At 44.6% G+C, this 14,096-nt stretch overlaps 1 protein-coding gene across 1 annotated transcript; it reads left to right on the forward strand.

The window, feature by feature from the left end:
* Window positions 1-11,975: 11,975 nt before the first annotated feature.
* LOC102391535 (olfactory receptor 12-like) lies at window positions 11,976-12,926 on the forward strand. Its single transcript, XM_006077179.4, has one exon. It carries the CDS (start codon window positions 11,976-11,978, stop codon window positions 12,924-12,926), a length of 951 nt encoding a protein of 316 aa, XP_006077241.3.
* Window positions 12,927-14,096: the final 1,170 nt, after the last annotated feature.

Consider the following 14,096-nt stretch of genomic DNA (forward strand, 5'->3'; position numbering starts at 1 on the left):
CTGTAGAATTCAAAGTTATACATAGTAAGAAATCAATTAAAGATTCATAGTAAAACAGCATCTATCCTGAATTAGGAATAAATAAAAGGTCTGACTTTAGATGGAACAAAAATTTGACAGTAGTCTGCAGGAGAAATGTAAAATAAACAAACAAGGAAAAAAAAAAAAAACAGCAAATCGTAGATTGTTTCTTCCTAAATTACCTACATTTCAGATTGTAGTGACGAACACAGAACAACGTTAGAGGCAATTCACTTCGCTTTGTTCATCTTATACAACGTTTTGTATGCTAGCTCCACAGAGTAGATTGGCAGTGGTACATATCTACTGGAGGATTATAATTTGACTTCCTTGTTAACTAGTCATTGAACTCCAAAATATACTTGGCATAGCATTAGAGTTATGAGCTTGGATTTGGCAATGATTTCTTGGATATAACTGAAAAGCACAAGAAACAAAAGTGCAAAGAGACACAAGGGACTCCATCAAACTTAAAAATCTGTGCATTAAAGACTTAAATAACAGTGTGAAAAGGCAACCTGTGGGATGGGAGAGAATGACTGCAACTCTTATGTCTGATATGGGGTAACATCCAGAGTGTGTGAAGAACCCCTACAACTTAAGACAAATAATCCTGTCAAAAATGAGCAGAGGATTTGAATAGTTATTTCACCAAAGATGATCTACAGATGGGCAACAAACATATGAAGAGATGTTCGTCATCACTAATCCCTGAGGAAATGCAAGTCAAAATCACAAGGACATACCACTTACATCCATGAGAATGGCTGTATTAGAAGCAAAAAAGAAACACAGGTAAACATAACCAGTGTTGTAAAGGATGCAGATCAATTGGAGCCCTTATATACTTTTGGTAGATAGTAAAATGATGCAACCATTATGGGGAACAGTACAGAATTTCCCCAAAAAACTAAAAAAAAAAAAGAATTGCCACATGATCCACCTTTGAGTATGTATCCAAAATAATTATAGACTGCTCTCTAAGAGATATTTGCAAACCCAAGTACACAGCAGCATTATTTGTGGTGGCCAAAAGGTAGAAACAAGCCACGTGTTCATTGTGGATGAGATAATAAACAAAATGATGCACATACATAGGATGCAAAGGCACCCACCTTAAAAGGGGTGAAAATCCTGTCACCAGATGCAACGCAGATGAAGCTTAGCACATTGTGCTAGTGAAATAAGCCGGACACAAAAAGACAAAAGCTGTATGATTCTAACATGCAGTAAAGTAGTCACATTCACAGAGACAGAAGGTAGAAAGTGGTTCTCAGTGGTGAGGTAAGGTGGGGGTGGATACAGAATTGTTTTTAAGGGGGCGTGAGTCCAAGAATTCTGGAGACTTGTTGTGCAGAAATGTGGATATACAAACACTACTGAACTAAGTGGGTTTCCCCAGTAGTGCTAGCAGTAAACAACCCACCTGCCAATGCAGGAGACATGAGGCACAGGTTTGAACCCTAAGTCAGGAAGATCCCCTGAAGGAGGGCATGGAAATCCACTCCAATATCCTTGCCTGGAGAATCAGTCCATGGGATTGCCAAGAGTTGGACACGACTGAAGTGACTAAGCAGGCACTGAACTGTACACTGAAAACTATTTACAATTTTCAAGATTTCTTTGTGGTCAAAAATATATATAACATGAAATTAACCATTGTAGTCTTGCCTCGCTGCTCTGCTTAGGACTTCCAGTACCGTGTTGAATAGACATGGTGAGAGTGGACATCCTGTCTTGTTTCTGATCTTAATGGGAAACCTTTTGGGCTTTCATCAAGTATGAAGTTAGCTGTGGGCTTTTCATATATGGATTTTGTTATGTTTAGGTCAGTCAGTCAGTCAGTCAGTTCAGTCACTTAGTCATGTCCGACTCTTTGCGACCCCATGAACTGCAGCATGCCAGGCCTCCGTGGCCATCACCAACTCTTGGAGTTCACTCAGACTCACGTCCATCGAGTCAGTGATGCCATCCAGCCATCTCATCCTCTGTTGTCCCCTTCTCCTTCTGCCCCCAATCCCTCCCAGCATCAGAGTCTTTTCCAAAGAGTCAACTCTTCGAATGAGGTGGCCAAAGTACTGGAGTTTCAGCTTTAGCATCATTCCTTCCAGAGAACATCCAGGACTGATCTTTAGAATGGACTGGTTGGATCTCCTTGCAGTCCAAGGAACTCTCAGGAGTCTTCTCCAAAACCACAGTTCAAAATCATCAATTCTTCGGCACTCAGCTTTCTTCACAGTCCAACTCTCACATCCATACATGACCACTGGAAAAACCATAACCTTGACTAGACGGACCTTTGTTGGCAAAGTAATGTCTCTGCTTTTGAATATGCTATCTGCTGCTGCTGCTACTAAGTCGCTTCAGTCGTGTCTGACTCTGTGCGACCCCATAGACAGCCTCCTACCAGGCTCCTCTGTTCCTGAGATTCTCCAGGCAAGAACACTGGAGTGGGTTGCCATTTCTTTCTGCAATGCATGAAAGTGAAAAGTGAAAGTGAAGTTGCTCAGTCGTGTCCGACTCGTAGCAACCTCATGGACTGAGCCTACCAGGCTTCTCCATCCAAGGATTTTCCAGGCAAGAACACTGGAGTGGGGTGCCATTGCCTTCTCCGAATATGATGTCTGTATTGGTCATAATTTTCCTTCCAAGGAGTAAGTGTCTTTTAATTTCATGGCTGCAATCACCATCTGCAGTGATTTTGGAGCGCCAAAAAACAAAGTCTGCCACTGTTTCCACTGTTTCCCTCATCTATTTCCCATGATGTGATGGGACCAGATGCCATGATCTTCATTTTCCGAATGTTGAGCTTTAAGCCAACTTTTTCACTCTCCTCTTTCACTTTCATTAAGAGGCTTTTTAGTTCCTCTTCACTTTCTGCCATAAGGGTGGTGTCATCTGCATATCTGAGGTTCTTGATATTTCTCCTGGCAATCTTGATTCCAGCTTGTGTTTCTTCCAGCCCAGCTTTTCTCATGATGTATTCTGCATATAAGTTAAATAAGCAGGGTGACAATATACAGCCTTGATGTACTTCTTTTGCTATTTGGAACCAGTCTGTTGTTCCGTGTCCAGTTCTAACTGTTGCTTCCTGACCTGTATATAGGTTTCTCAAGAGGCAGGTCAGGTGGTCTGGTATTCCCATCTCTTTCAGAATTTTCCACAGTTTATTGTGATCCACACAGTCAAAGGCTTTGGCATAGTCAATAAAGCAGAAATAGATGTTTATCTGGAACTCTCTTGCTTTTTGGATGATCCAGCAGATGTTGGCAATTTGATGTCTGGTTCCTCTGCCTTTTCTAAGACCAGCTTGAACATCTGGAAGTTCATGGTACACGTATTTAGGTATATTCCTTCTATTACTACTTCATTGAGTTTTTTTATGTCAAGATGTTGAATTTTGTCAAATGCTTTTTTTGAATCAATTGAATGATCATGTGGGGGGGGGGGTTGGGGGGGTTATCCTTCATTCTGTTAATGGGGTATAGACAGTGGTTGATTTTCTAAAAACACCTCTTTTGATAGTGTTTACTTACATTCTAGCTCTGAAGTGATCTTCTATCCTGCCTCTTTTCCCTTCTTCCCCATCCCCCTCTCTCTCAATAGAGAAAGAGATAGATAGATAGATGATAGATAGAATGTGTTGTCATTCAACTGTATTTCTGTAGAAAATGTGGAATTGGGCATGTTGTATCACACTGACACAAATTTTAAAGGGAAAATCCATAATAATTTTCAAACACAATGTACCTCCATTCCCCCAGCCCCACCAGGATACAGGGCTTTGCCATCTCCTCTTGGCCACTCATCAGCCTTGACCGATGGGCACCTTGCCTCCACTTTGATTCTTTTCAGCCCATTTTCAATGCCATTGGCAAAGAAATATGATAGAAAAAGAAGGAAACTCAAATGAAAATACTTTGATAAATTACTGGAACTCATTTGCAGTTAGGAAATCAAATTAAAGTAAAAAAGAAGAGATTAACTTATCCATCAGAAGGCTGAAGGATGAGGAAAACAGGGACTCCCACATTGCTGGATGTTCTTCATTGGTACAATCATTTTGAGAGAAAATTGGCCAGATGAGTGGATAAAGAAGGATGAATTTCATACGATGCAGTTGCTCACCAAGAACAGTGAAAGGAAAGAATGATTTATACCAAGAACAATTCACATGCCTGTCCTTGTGAAAGCTGTGGACAGTCCAGACATATAGACCTGGTGAAGCAACTGCAGAGGAAAAGGATTATCATGGATAACCTCCCTGCTAACTCTTAGCCAATACTGTATCACTAGGGCACCTGATAGACTGCTTCAGTCCCACAGAATCAGAGCCTCTTAAAAGGGAAGGCCTCTAGCCTTTGAGTAGAGTAATTGGTTAACAAAAAGAAAGATGCAAGAAAAAGAACCTCCATAATGTAAGATTAATATGAACATGCTTCAGCAATATGTGAACTGTGAACTACCAGGTGTTCAAGCTTGTTTTAGAAAAGGCAGAGGAATCAGACATTAAATTGAAAACATCTGCTGGATCATCCAAAAAGCAAGAGAGTTACAGATAAACATCTATTTCTGCTTTATTGACTATGCCAAAGTCTTTGACTGTTTGGATCACAATAAACTGTGGAAAATTCTGAAAGAGACGGAATACCAGGCCACTTGACCTGCCTCTTGAGAAACCTATATGCAGGTCAGGAAGCAACAGTTAGAACTGGCCATGGAACAACAGACTGGTTCCAAATAGGAAAAGGAGTACATCAAGGCTGTATATTGTCACCCTGCTTATTTAACTTATATGCAGAATACATCATGAGAAACGCTGGGCTGGAAGAAGCACAAGCTGGAATCAAGATTGCCAGGAGAAATATCGATAACCTCAGATATGCAGATGACACCACCCTTATGGCAGAAAGTGAAAAGGAACTAAAAAGACTCTTGATGAAAGTGAAAGAGGAGAGTGAAAAAGTTGGCTTAAAGCTCAACATTCAGAAAACGAAGATTATGGCATTTGGTCCCATCACATCATGGGAAATAGATGGGGAAACAGTGGAAACAGTGTCAGACTTTATTTTGGGGGGCTCCAAAATCACTGCAGATGGTGACTGCAGCCATGAAATTAAAAGACGCTTACTCCTTGGAAGGAAAGTTATGACCAACCTAGATAGCATATTGAAAAGCAGAGACATTACTTTGCCAACAAAGGTCCATCTAGTCAAGGCTATGGTTTTTCTAGTGGTCATGTATGGATATGAGAGTTGGACTGTGAAGAACGCTGAGTGCCGAAGAATTGATGCTTTTGAACGGTGGTGTTGGAGAACACTTGAGAGTCCCTTGGACTGCAAGGAGATCCAACCAGTCCATTCTGAAGGAGATCAGTCCTGGGTGTTCTTTGGAAGGACTGATGCTAAAGCTGAAACTCTAATACTTTGGCCACCTCATGCGAAGAGTTGACTCATTGGAAAAGACTCTGATGCTGGGAGGAATTGGGGGCAGGAGGAAAAGGGGATGACAGAGGATGAGATGGCTGGATGGCATCACCGACTTGATGGACATGAGTGTGAGTGAACTCTGGGAGTTGCTGATAGACAGGGAGGCCTGGCATGCTGTGATTCATGGGGTCGCAAAGAGTCAGACACAACTGAGCAAGTGAACTGAACTGAACTAATGAGTTTGAGAAACAATATGCCTTTCTACTCAGGAATCCACTTCAAAATATATACACTTTGGAGGGGGAAAATGTCCATTACATAATTTTCATTATTGAAAAACCAAATTTAAAAAAGGAAATGGAAGTAACCTAAAAGTCTCTGTAAAGAAGGTTCCACAAGTAGTTGGGGACATAGTTTCACTTTTAAAACAATTGAAATAAGTGAACTAGAACATGGAAGGATTGGGAAATGTGATCAAGATCCTGCAGAGTGCATTTTGACATAGAGCTGGAGAGATGACATAGCCCTGGAGAGATGACATAGCCCTGAGACAGGAGAGTGAAAGTGTATTGCTGACCTTGCCAGGTGAAAGCAAACTCCCTCACCACCCTCCTGTGTCAGTCACCAGGGCCACCATAACTAGGTAACACAAACTTGGTGACTTATAGCAACAAGAATTTATTCTCTCACAGGCCTGCAGGATAGGTGTTCAAAATCAAGTTGTCAGCAGCATCCGCTGCCCATGAAAGTTCTAGGAAAACATACGCCTCTTCCTGGAGGCTCTTGGTATCCTTGGCATTCCTTCCTTCCCCTTTGCTGCACCATTCCAACCTCTGGCCAGTCTTTCATGCCCTTAGTCCTTGTGTCTTTGTGTCTCTGTGTCATTTCCTCTTCCTAAAAGGACACCAGTCATTGGATTTAAGGCCATTTAATCCAGCATGATCTCATGCTAACTTATTTGGAAGGACCTTAATTCCAAATAAGGTCACATTCTGCATTCCAAAGTAGATGATCTGGGGGGAGAAGATATTATTCACCTTCGTACAGTGATCTTCCATGTGTTTCCATATACTCTACAGTTGCTGAGTGTATTGTTCTATTTATGTCAAGTAGGTCCATATGGTTGATATTTTAATTCAGTTCTAACATACTATTTATTATCTGTTTGTTTTATCAATTACTACAGAGGTATACAAAATATCAACTATGATTTGGACATATGAATATGTTTTTAATTCCATCAGTTTTTGATTTATACATTTAAATTTTCTACTCAGTTCAGTTCAGTTCAGTCGCTCAGTCATGTCCAACTCTTTGTGACCCCATGAATCGCAGCACACCAGGCCTCCCTGTCCATCACCAACTCCCAGAGCTCACTCACACTCATGTCCATCGAGTCAGTGATGTCATCCAGCCATCTCATCCTCTGTTGTCCCCCTCTCCTCCTGCCCCCAATCCCTCCCAGCATCAGGGTCTTTTCAAATGAGTCAACTCTTCGCATGAGGTGGCCAAAGTACTGGAGTTTCAGCTTTAGCATCATTCCTTCCAAAGAAATCCCAGGGCTGATCTCCTTCAGAATGGACTGGTTGGATCTCCTTGCAGTCCAAGGGACTCTCAAGTGTTCTCCAACACCACCATTCAAAAGCATCAATTCTTTCGAGCTCAGCCTTCTTCACAGTCTGACTCTCACATCCATACATGACCACTGGAAAAACCATAGCCCTGACTAGATGGATCTTTGTTGGCAAAGTAATGTCTCTGCTTTTGAATATGCTATCTAGGTTGGTCATAACTTTCCTTCCAAGGAGTAAGCGTCTTTTAATTTCATGGCTGCAGTCACCATCTGCAGTGATTTTGGAGCCCCAAAATATAAAGTCTGACACTGTTTCCACTGTTTCCCGATCTATTTCCCATGAAGTGATGGGACCAAATGCCATAATCTTCGTTTTCTGAATGTTGAGCTTTAAGCCAACTTTTTCACTCTCCACTTTCACTTTCATCAAGAGGCTTTTGAGTTCATCTTCACTTTCTGCCATAAGGGTGGTGTCATCTTCATATCTGAGGTTATCGATATTTCTCCCGGCAATCTTGATTCCAGCTTGTGTTTCTTCCAGTCCAGCGTTTTTCATGATGTACTCTGCATATAAGTTAAATAACCAGAGTGACAATAGACAGCCTTGATGTACTCTTTTTCCTATTTGGAACCAGTCTGTTGTTCCATGTCCAGTTCTAACTGTTGCTTCCTGACCTGCATATAGGTTTCTCAAGCGGCAGGTCAGGTGGTCTGGTATTCCCATCTCTTTCAGAATTTTCCACAGTTTATTGTGATCCACACAGTCTAAGGCTTTGGCATAGTCAATAAAGCAGAAATAGATGTTTTTCTGGAACTCTTGCTTTTTCCATGATCCAGCGGATGTTGGCAATTTGATCTCTGGTTCCTCTGCCTTTTCTAAAATGAGCTTGAACATCAGGAAGTTCACAGTTCACATATTGCTGAAGCCTGGCTTGGAGAATTTTGAGCATTACTTTACTATCATGTGAGATGAGTGCAATTGTGTGGTAGTTTGAGCATTCTTTGGCATTGCCTTTCTTTGGGATTGGAATGAAAACTGACCTTTTCCAGTCCTGTGGCCACTGCTGAGTTTTCCAAATTTGCTGATATATTGAGTGTAGCACTTTCACAGCATCATCTTTCAGGATTTGAAAGAGCTCAACTGGAATTCCATCACCTCCTACTAGCTTTGTTTGTAGTGATGCTTTCTAAGGCCCACTTGACTTCACATTCCAGGATGTCTGGCTCTAGGTCAGTGATCACACCATCGTGATTATCTGGGTCGTGAAGATCTTTTTTGTACAGTTCTTCTGTGTATTCTTGCCACCTCTTCTTGATATCTTCTGCTTCTGTTAGGTCCATACCATTTCTGTCCTTTATCAAGCCCATCTTTGCATGAAATGTCCCCTTGGTATCTCTAATTTTCTTGAAGAGATATCTAGTCTTTCCCATTCTGTTGTTTTCCTCTATTTCTTTGCATTGATTGCTGAGGAAGGCTTTCTTTTCCCTTCTTGGTCTTCTTTGGAACTCTGCATTCAGATGCTTATATCTTTCCTTTTCTCCTTTGCTTTTTGCTTCTCTTCTTTTCACAGCTATTTGTAAGGCCTCCCCAGACAGCCATTTTGCTTTTTTGCATTTCTTTTCCATGGGGATGGTCTTGATCCCTGTCTCCTGGACAATGTCACAAACCTCATTCCATAGCTCATCAGGCACTCTATCTATCAGATCTAGGCCCTTAAATCTATTTCTCACTTCCACTGTACAATCATAAGGGATTTGATTTAGGTCATACCTGAATGGTCTAGTGGTTTTCCCTACTTTCTTCAATTTAAGTCTGAATTTGGTAATAAGGAGTTCATGATCTGAGCCACAGTCAGCTCCTGGTCTTGTTTTTGTTGACTGTATAGAGCTTCTCCATCTTTGGCTGCAAAGAATATAATCAATCTGATTTCGGTGTTGACCATCTGGTGATGTCCATGTATAGAGTCTTCTCTTGTGTTGTTGGAAGAGGGTGTTTGCTATGACCAGTGCATTTTCTTGGCAAAACTCTATTAGTCTTTTACCTGCTTCATTCCATATTCCAAAGCCAAATTTGCCTGTTACTCCAGGTGTTTCTTGACTTCGTACTTTTGCATTCCAGTTCCCTATACTGAAAAGGACATCGTTTTTGGGTGTTAGTTCTAAAAGGTCTTGTAAGTCTTCATAGAACCGTTCAACTTCAGCTTCTTCAGTGTTACTGGTTGGGGCATAGACTTGGATTACTGTGATATTGAATGGTTTGCCTTGGAAATGATTTTCACATTATCCAGTTGAATTTAACTTTCCTTGTGAAATGCCTCTTTATAAACTTTTTTTCATGAACCCTACTTTGTATAATAATTATTGAGCCACATCAGCGTTCTTTTTCTTAGAACAACTTTCTCAGGCTTTTATTTATATACTCTTTTTATATTAAACATGCACCACTTTTGTACTTTGGTTTTCATTTCTATTCCAAGTTAAAATATTTTTTAAGCAGATACCTTTTCTCTTTATGGACTGAGTGCATGGCCACTTGAAGCATAGAGACTGCTGTGCTGCTGCCCCAGGGAAATACTTCCTGCCTTCCACTTGTCTCACCACTATACAAGGGTGCAGGTGGAGGACAGCAGGGGCCGTGGGCCAGGAGCTCACACTGGCTGCCTGGGGACTTTTCAGAGGAGGGGCACTGGATCCCTCTAACTTGTGTTCCTCCCCTGTTGGCCCCCACTACTTCCTGAGGACCTCAGGCTTCCCACCTCCCCTACCTTGGGCCAAGTGGGAGTCAGGGGAAGATTGGCCTCAGGACTGCAGCTTCCTGGGACCCAGGGAGTTGTGAGTCCCAATGCACTCACAGCCCAAGTCTCATCTAATTGGCCATGTGTGGCCTCAAGTCCCAGGTGTGGCAGGTGGAGAGAATCTTCCCCAGCAGGCACCCCCAGGGTCCAGGCACCTCACAGACGATGGGACAAGATGTAGAGGGGCAGGTGAGCTGAGTTCATCCCCTTCTCTGCTTGCACCAAGCCCCAGGGCCCTCCTGCAGCCAGACTCTTGGTGGGACCCCAAGTGCCCCCTCCCACCCTTGGTTCACTGCACAGGAAGCCAGAGGTGGGAGAGGCAGGAGTCCTCAGTGTCCACTGGTCTTCATCAGCACAGACCTGGATCAGGAGCTTGGGAGATCCTGGGAAAGCAGATCCTGGCTGTGTGCACTTGGGTGTGTCATGACCCTCACCTGGAAAAGGTAAGGTCAAGGCAGGCACCCATCAGGGCTGCAGGAGGGTAAGGGCAGCAGGGCTCTGTCCACAGTAAGCAGCCAGGGCTTGTTCTCAGCAGCTGGAGTGATGTCCACTCTCCTGCCTCCCTACCCCGACCTCAGCTTCAAGGTTGTGAAAGCAGTGCTTCTTTAGCCAGTGAATGAGTCCTCCGAGCAACTTGTTCAGCAGCAAGTTCTGATTCAACAGGTGTGTTTGACTGGAGCGTCTGCATTTCTAACCAGCTCGCAGGTGGTGGTGATGCTCCTGGTCCCTGGACCACACTTTCAGTTAGGAGGGTTAGCACCGAATGTTAGTACAGGCTATGTGCCACTGCAGAGAAGTGTTCAGCTGCTCTGACCTCATCAAGTGCATCCCTTAGGCTCGGATTAAAGGCTTCCTCATGTCAACGATGCCCATGGATGACCCTGGGTGACCTCAGCAGGCTGGAGCCCCCTGCTTGTTTGTTGTTCAAAAAAACAAACAAAGAGCCTGGCTTTGGAAATGAAAATTTCTCTTTGTTTTCAGCTTACCAGAAGGAGTCACTATTTTGTCATGCTAAGGGCTCGTCAAGAGAAATGGTCAAGTAATACTGAGCACAAAACCATGAACTCAGAATCTTTGAATTCACCACAGAAACACCTGCTTCTTGGGGTGTGGGGGTGAACAGGTGTGCCACACTAGCCACCTGTCCCCACAACATGTGAATGATCCCTGGGGGGTGGGCAGCAGGGATCCATCAACTTGGTACCAACAGGATACAGTGCAGACCCCCTTCCACCCCTCCACCCATGCCCCTGTCAGCACAGCAGCTCCATGAATCAACACGGTGGCCAACTGATATCTGCTGCACAGCCCTGCTCTGACCTTCTGAACGGTCTGTGCTGTGACAAAGGCAGGGAGCAGAAAGACCTCAGAGAATTCCAGAGAACAGACCGAAGCCCAGATCTCCATAGTTCCAAATGGAAAAGGCTGTTCTGAAGTGATTTGCAGAGCATGGAGTATGAGTCGCCAGTGACAATGATAAGGAGGACATGCCCGTCTCTTGAAAGTTGGACTGTTCCTTCTCCATGATTTGGCAAACACCTGCACATGCGCAGAAAGCCCCATGAGAACCTCAAGGGTGCAGAGAGCTTTGCAGATGAAATGCCACTGTGGTCCAGGCTCAGAGGCCATGATTCTGAGATGGGGCTCAGAATCTGCAGGGGAGACAGGCACAAAACACCTTCATTAGCCTGGTGATGGCGGGTCTTTGCTCTCCTTCCAGTTTGGCCTGGAGATGAAACCATTACTAGGTCAAGTTCTGGTGGGCCGGGGGTCCTCAGTAAACATTTCTGAAATCAATGAATGATTTTATAAGAAACAGAAAGTACAGGATTAGCTATGGGAGCATAGAGTGGAAATGGCAAAATTCAGGAGCATCCTTGAGGGAAGGAGAGCATTTACTTCAAAGGAGGAGATAGGGGGCTGCAACTCCATTCTTGCCCTGGAGACTCTCAGCTCTGTAACCCTCCTGGCACTTACCCCACCCCTGTGCTAACAACTCAGAGGGTTCCACAGAGTGAGTTCTCCATGCATATTTATGAATTTGTGAGTCACAGGCAATACTGCCCTTTCAGGTCAGCCTGAGCTCATCTGCAGGGAGAACTGGGCAGCTGGTGGCCTCTTGGTCAGTTGGCAGTGAGTCATCAAAGGCTCAAGACCATGTCACCCCACAGAAATGGAAACCTCTCAGTGATGCCTCTGCAGGAGTTTGTGCTGGATGGATTTGAGGGTGGCCTGCAGACCCAGGCCTTGCTCTTTGCTCTGTTCCTGGCCCTGTACGTGGTGGCCGTCCTGGGGAACCTCACCATGATTGTGGTCATCACGCTGGATGCCCATCTGCACTCCCCGATGTACTTCTTCCTCAAGAACCTCTCCTTCTTAGACTTGTGCTACTCATCTGTCATCTACCCCAAGGCCCTGGCCAACTTCCTGTCCTCCTCCAAGGTCATCACCTTTGCAGGTTGTGCCACCCAGTTCTTCTTCTTCTCCCTGCTAGCTACCTCTGAGACTCTCCTCTTGGCCGTGATGGCCTATGACCGCTTCGTGGCCATCTGCAGCCCCCTGTGCTATCCCATCTCCATGTGCCCTTCGGTCTGTGCCCGCCTGGTGCTGGGCTCCTACTGTGGGGGCTGCCTCAACTCCATCCTGCAGACCAGCTTCACATTCAGCCTCCCGTTCTGCAGCTCTAACCACATCGACCACTTCTTCTGTGATGTGCCTCCTATGATCCAGGTTGCCTGTGCTGAGACAACCCTCAATGAGCTGGTCTTGTTTGGAATCTGTGGCCTCATCATCGTGGGCACCACACTCGTGGTCCTCACCTCCTATGGCTACATCACAGTGACCATCCTGAGGATGCGCTCAGGAGGAGGGAGACACAAGCTCTTCTCCACCTGCGGCTCCCACATGACAGCCGTGTCCCTCTTTTATGGGACCCTTTTTGTCATGTATGCCCAGCCGGGAACTGTGGAGTCCATGGAGCAGGGCAAGGTGGTCTCTGTCTTCTACACCCTGGTCATCCCAATGCTCAACCCCCTCGTTTACAGTCTGAGAAACAAGGACGTGAAGGATGCTCTGCGGAGACTGGGGCAGAGACACACAGCCATGTGAAGGAGGGTGGACAGAGGGGGACATCCAATATCCTGAGGGCTGGATGGAGAATTCAGAGACAGTGAACCATGAGGAGCCCCTCAAACCTCTTCCACTTCTGAATGGAATGGGATGTCTTGAGGACTCTGATCCATTTATTCAATCACATTGCTTGAAGGCATTTATGAAGCAGACATTCACTATGTGTGAGATGCAGAGATGGACAAGGATGCTCTGCAACCAGAACTCTCCGTGTTGCAAGACGGAGCAGTGACTCATCACATGAAGACTGAATGAACAGGGCAGGATGCAGGGGCGGGTCTTGTCCCCTTTGTGTATCATGGTTCTCTGGGTCATTCCATGGGTTTTGGTAGGAAAGAAGTCAGATATATGTGCATTGATCAAACTTGGAAGAAAAGGTGTTTGCATGCAACATACTCCATCTCCCAACCCCGCCTGGGATGCAGGACATCACCATCACCTGTTGGCAGGACATGACTGTCCACTGAGGGCCCTCTGCCTCCAGTTGGCCTTTTTCAGCCCACTTTCAACACCACCAAAGAGATCTGTTTAAGATGATAATGGCCAAGGTGTTCCCCGCGGTCAGTAGGGGTGAGTAGGAATAGGCTTGGCTTCAGTGGCTCAGGGCTGACAAGGAGGGCCTCTCAGGGAGGAGCCACGTCAGTGGTCTGGTGAATGTGGTGGTTCCACTTGAGGACAGAAGCACCCCTGGGCTCCTGCTCCATCACACTAAGGGCACGGATGACACTATTATTAGGGATGATGACCCCAGCCACAGCACCACCTTCCAAGTCACAGGATGGAAGACATGAAGCATAAACACATGTACAGTTTTGATATATCTTCAGAAAAAATACTCAAATCATATCCATTCAGGGAGTTCACCACCACCCAGGTTGAGAATGAGAAATTCACCCAATTTTCACAAGATCTTCTCCCCTCATTCTATTCATTGCCTGCCAGGGTTAGCGGGAATCCTGCTTCTAACACACAGATTAGTTTTGCCTACTGTGAGCATTCAGTGAATACATCGTAGAATCATCCAGTTTATCTTCTGTGCCTTTTTTTTTTTTTTTTTGGTTAACATATTTATGAGATTAACCCATGTTACTGCCCGTAATGTAGTTCTAATTTTTCATTACTACATAAGATTCCACCATATGAAAATAT

The sequence above is a fragment of the Bubalus bubalis genome, chromosome 6 (genome assembly GCF_019923935.1).
Source record: "Bubalus bubalis isolate 160015118507 breed Murrah chromosome 6, NDDB_SH_1, whole genome shotgun sequence".
NCBI classification, from domain to species: domain Eukaryota; kingdom Metazoa; phylum Chordata; class Mammalia; order Artiodactyla; family Bovidae; genus Bubalus; species Bubalus bubalis.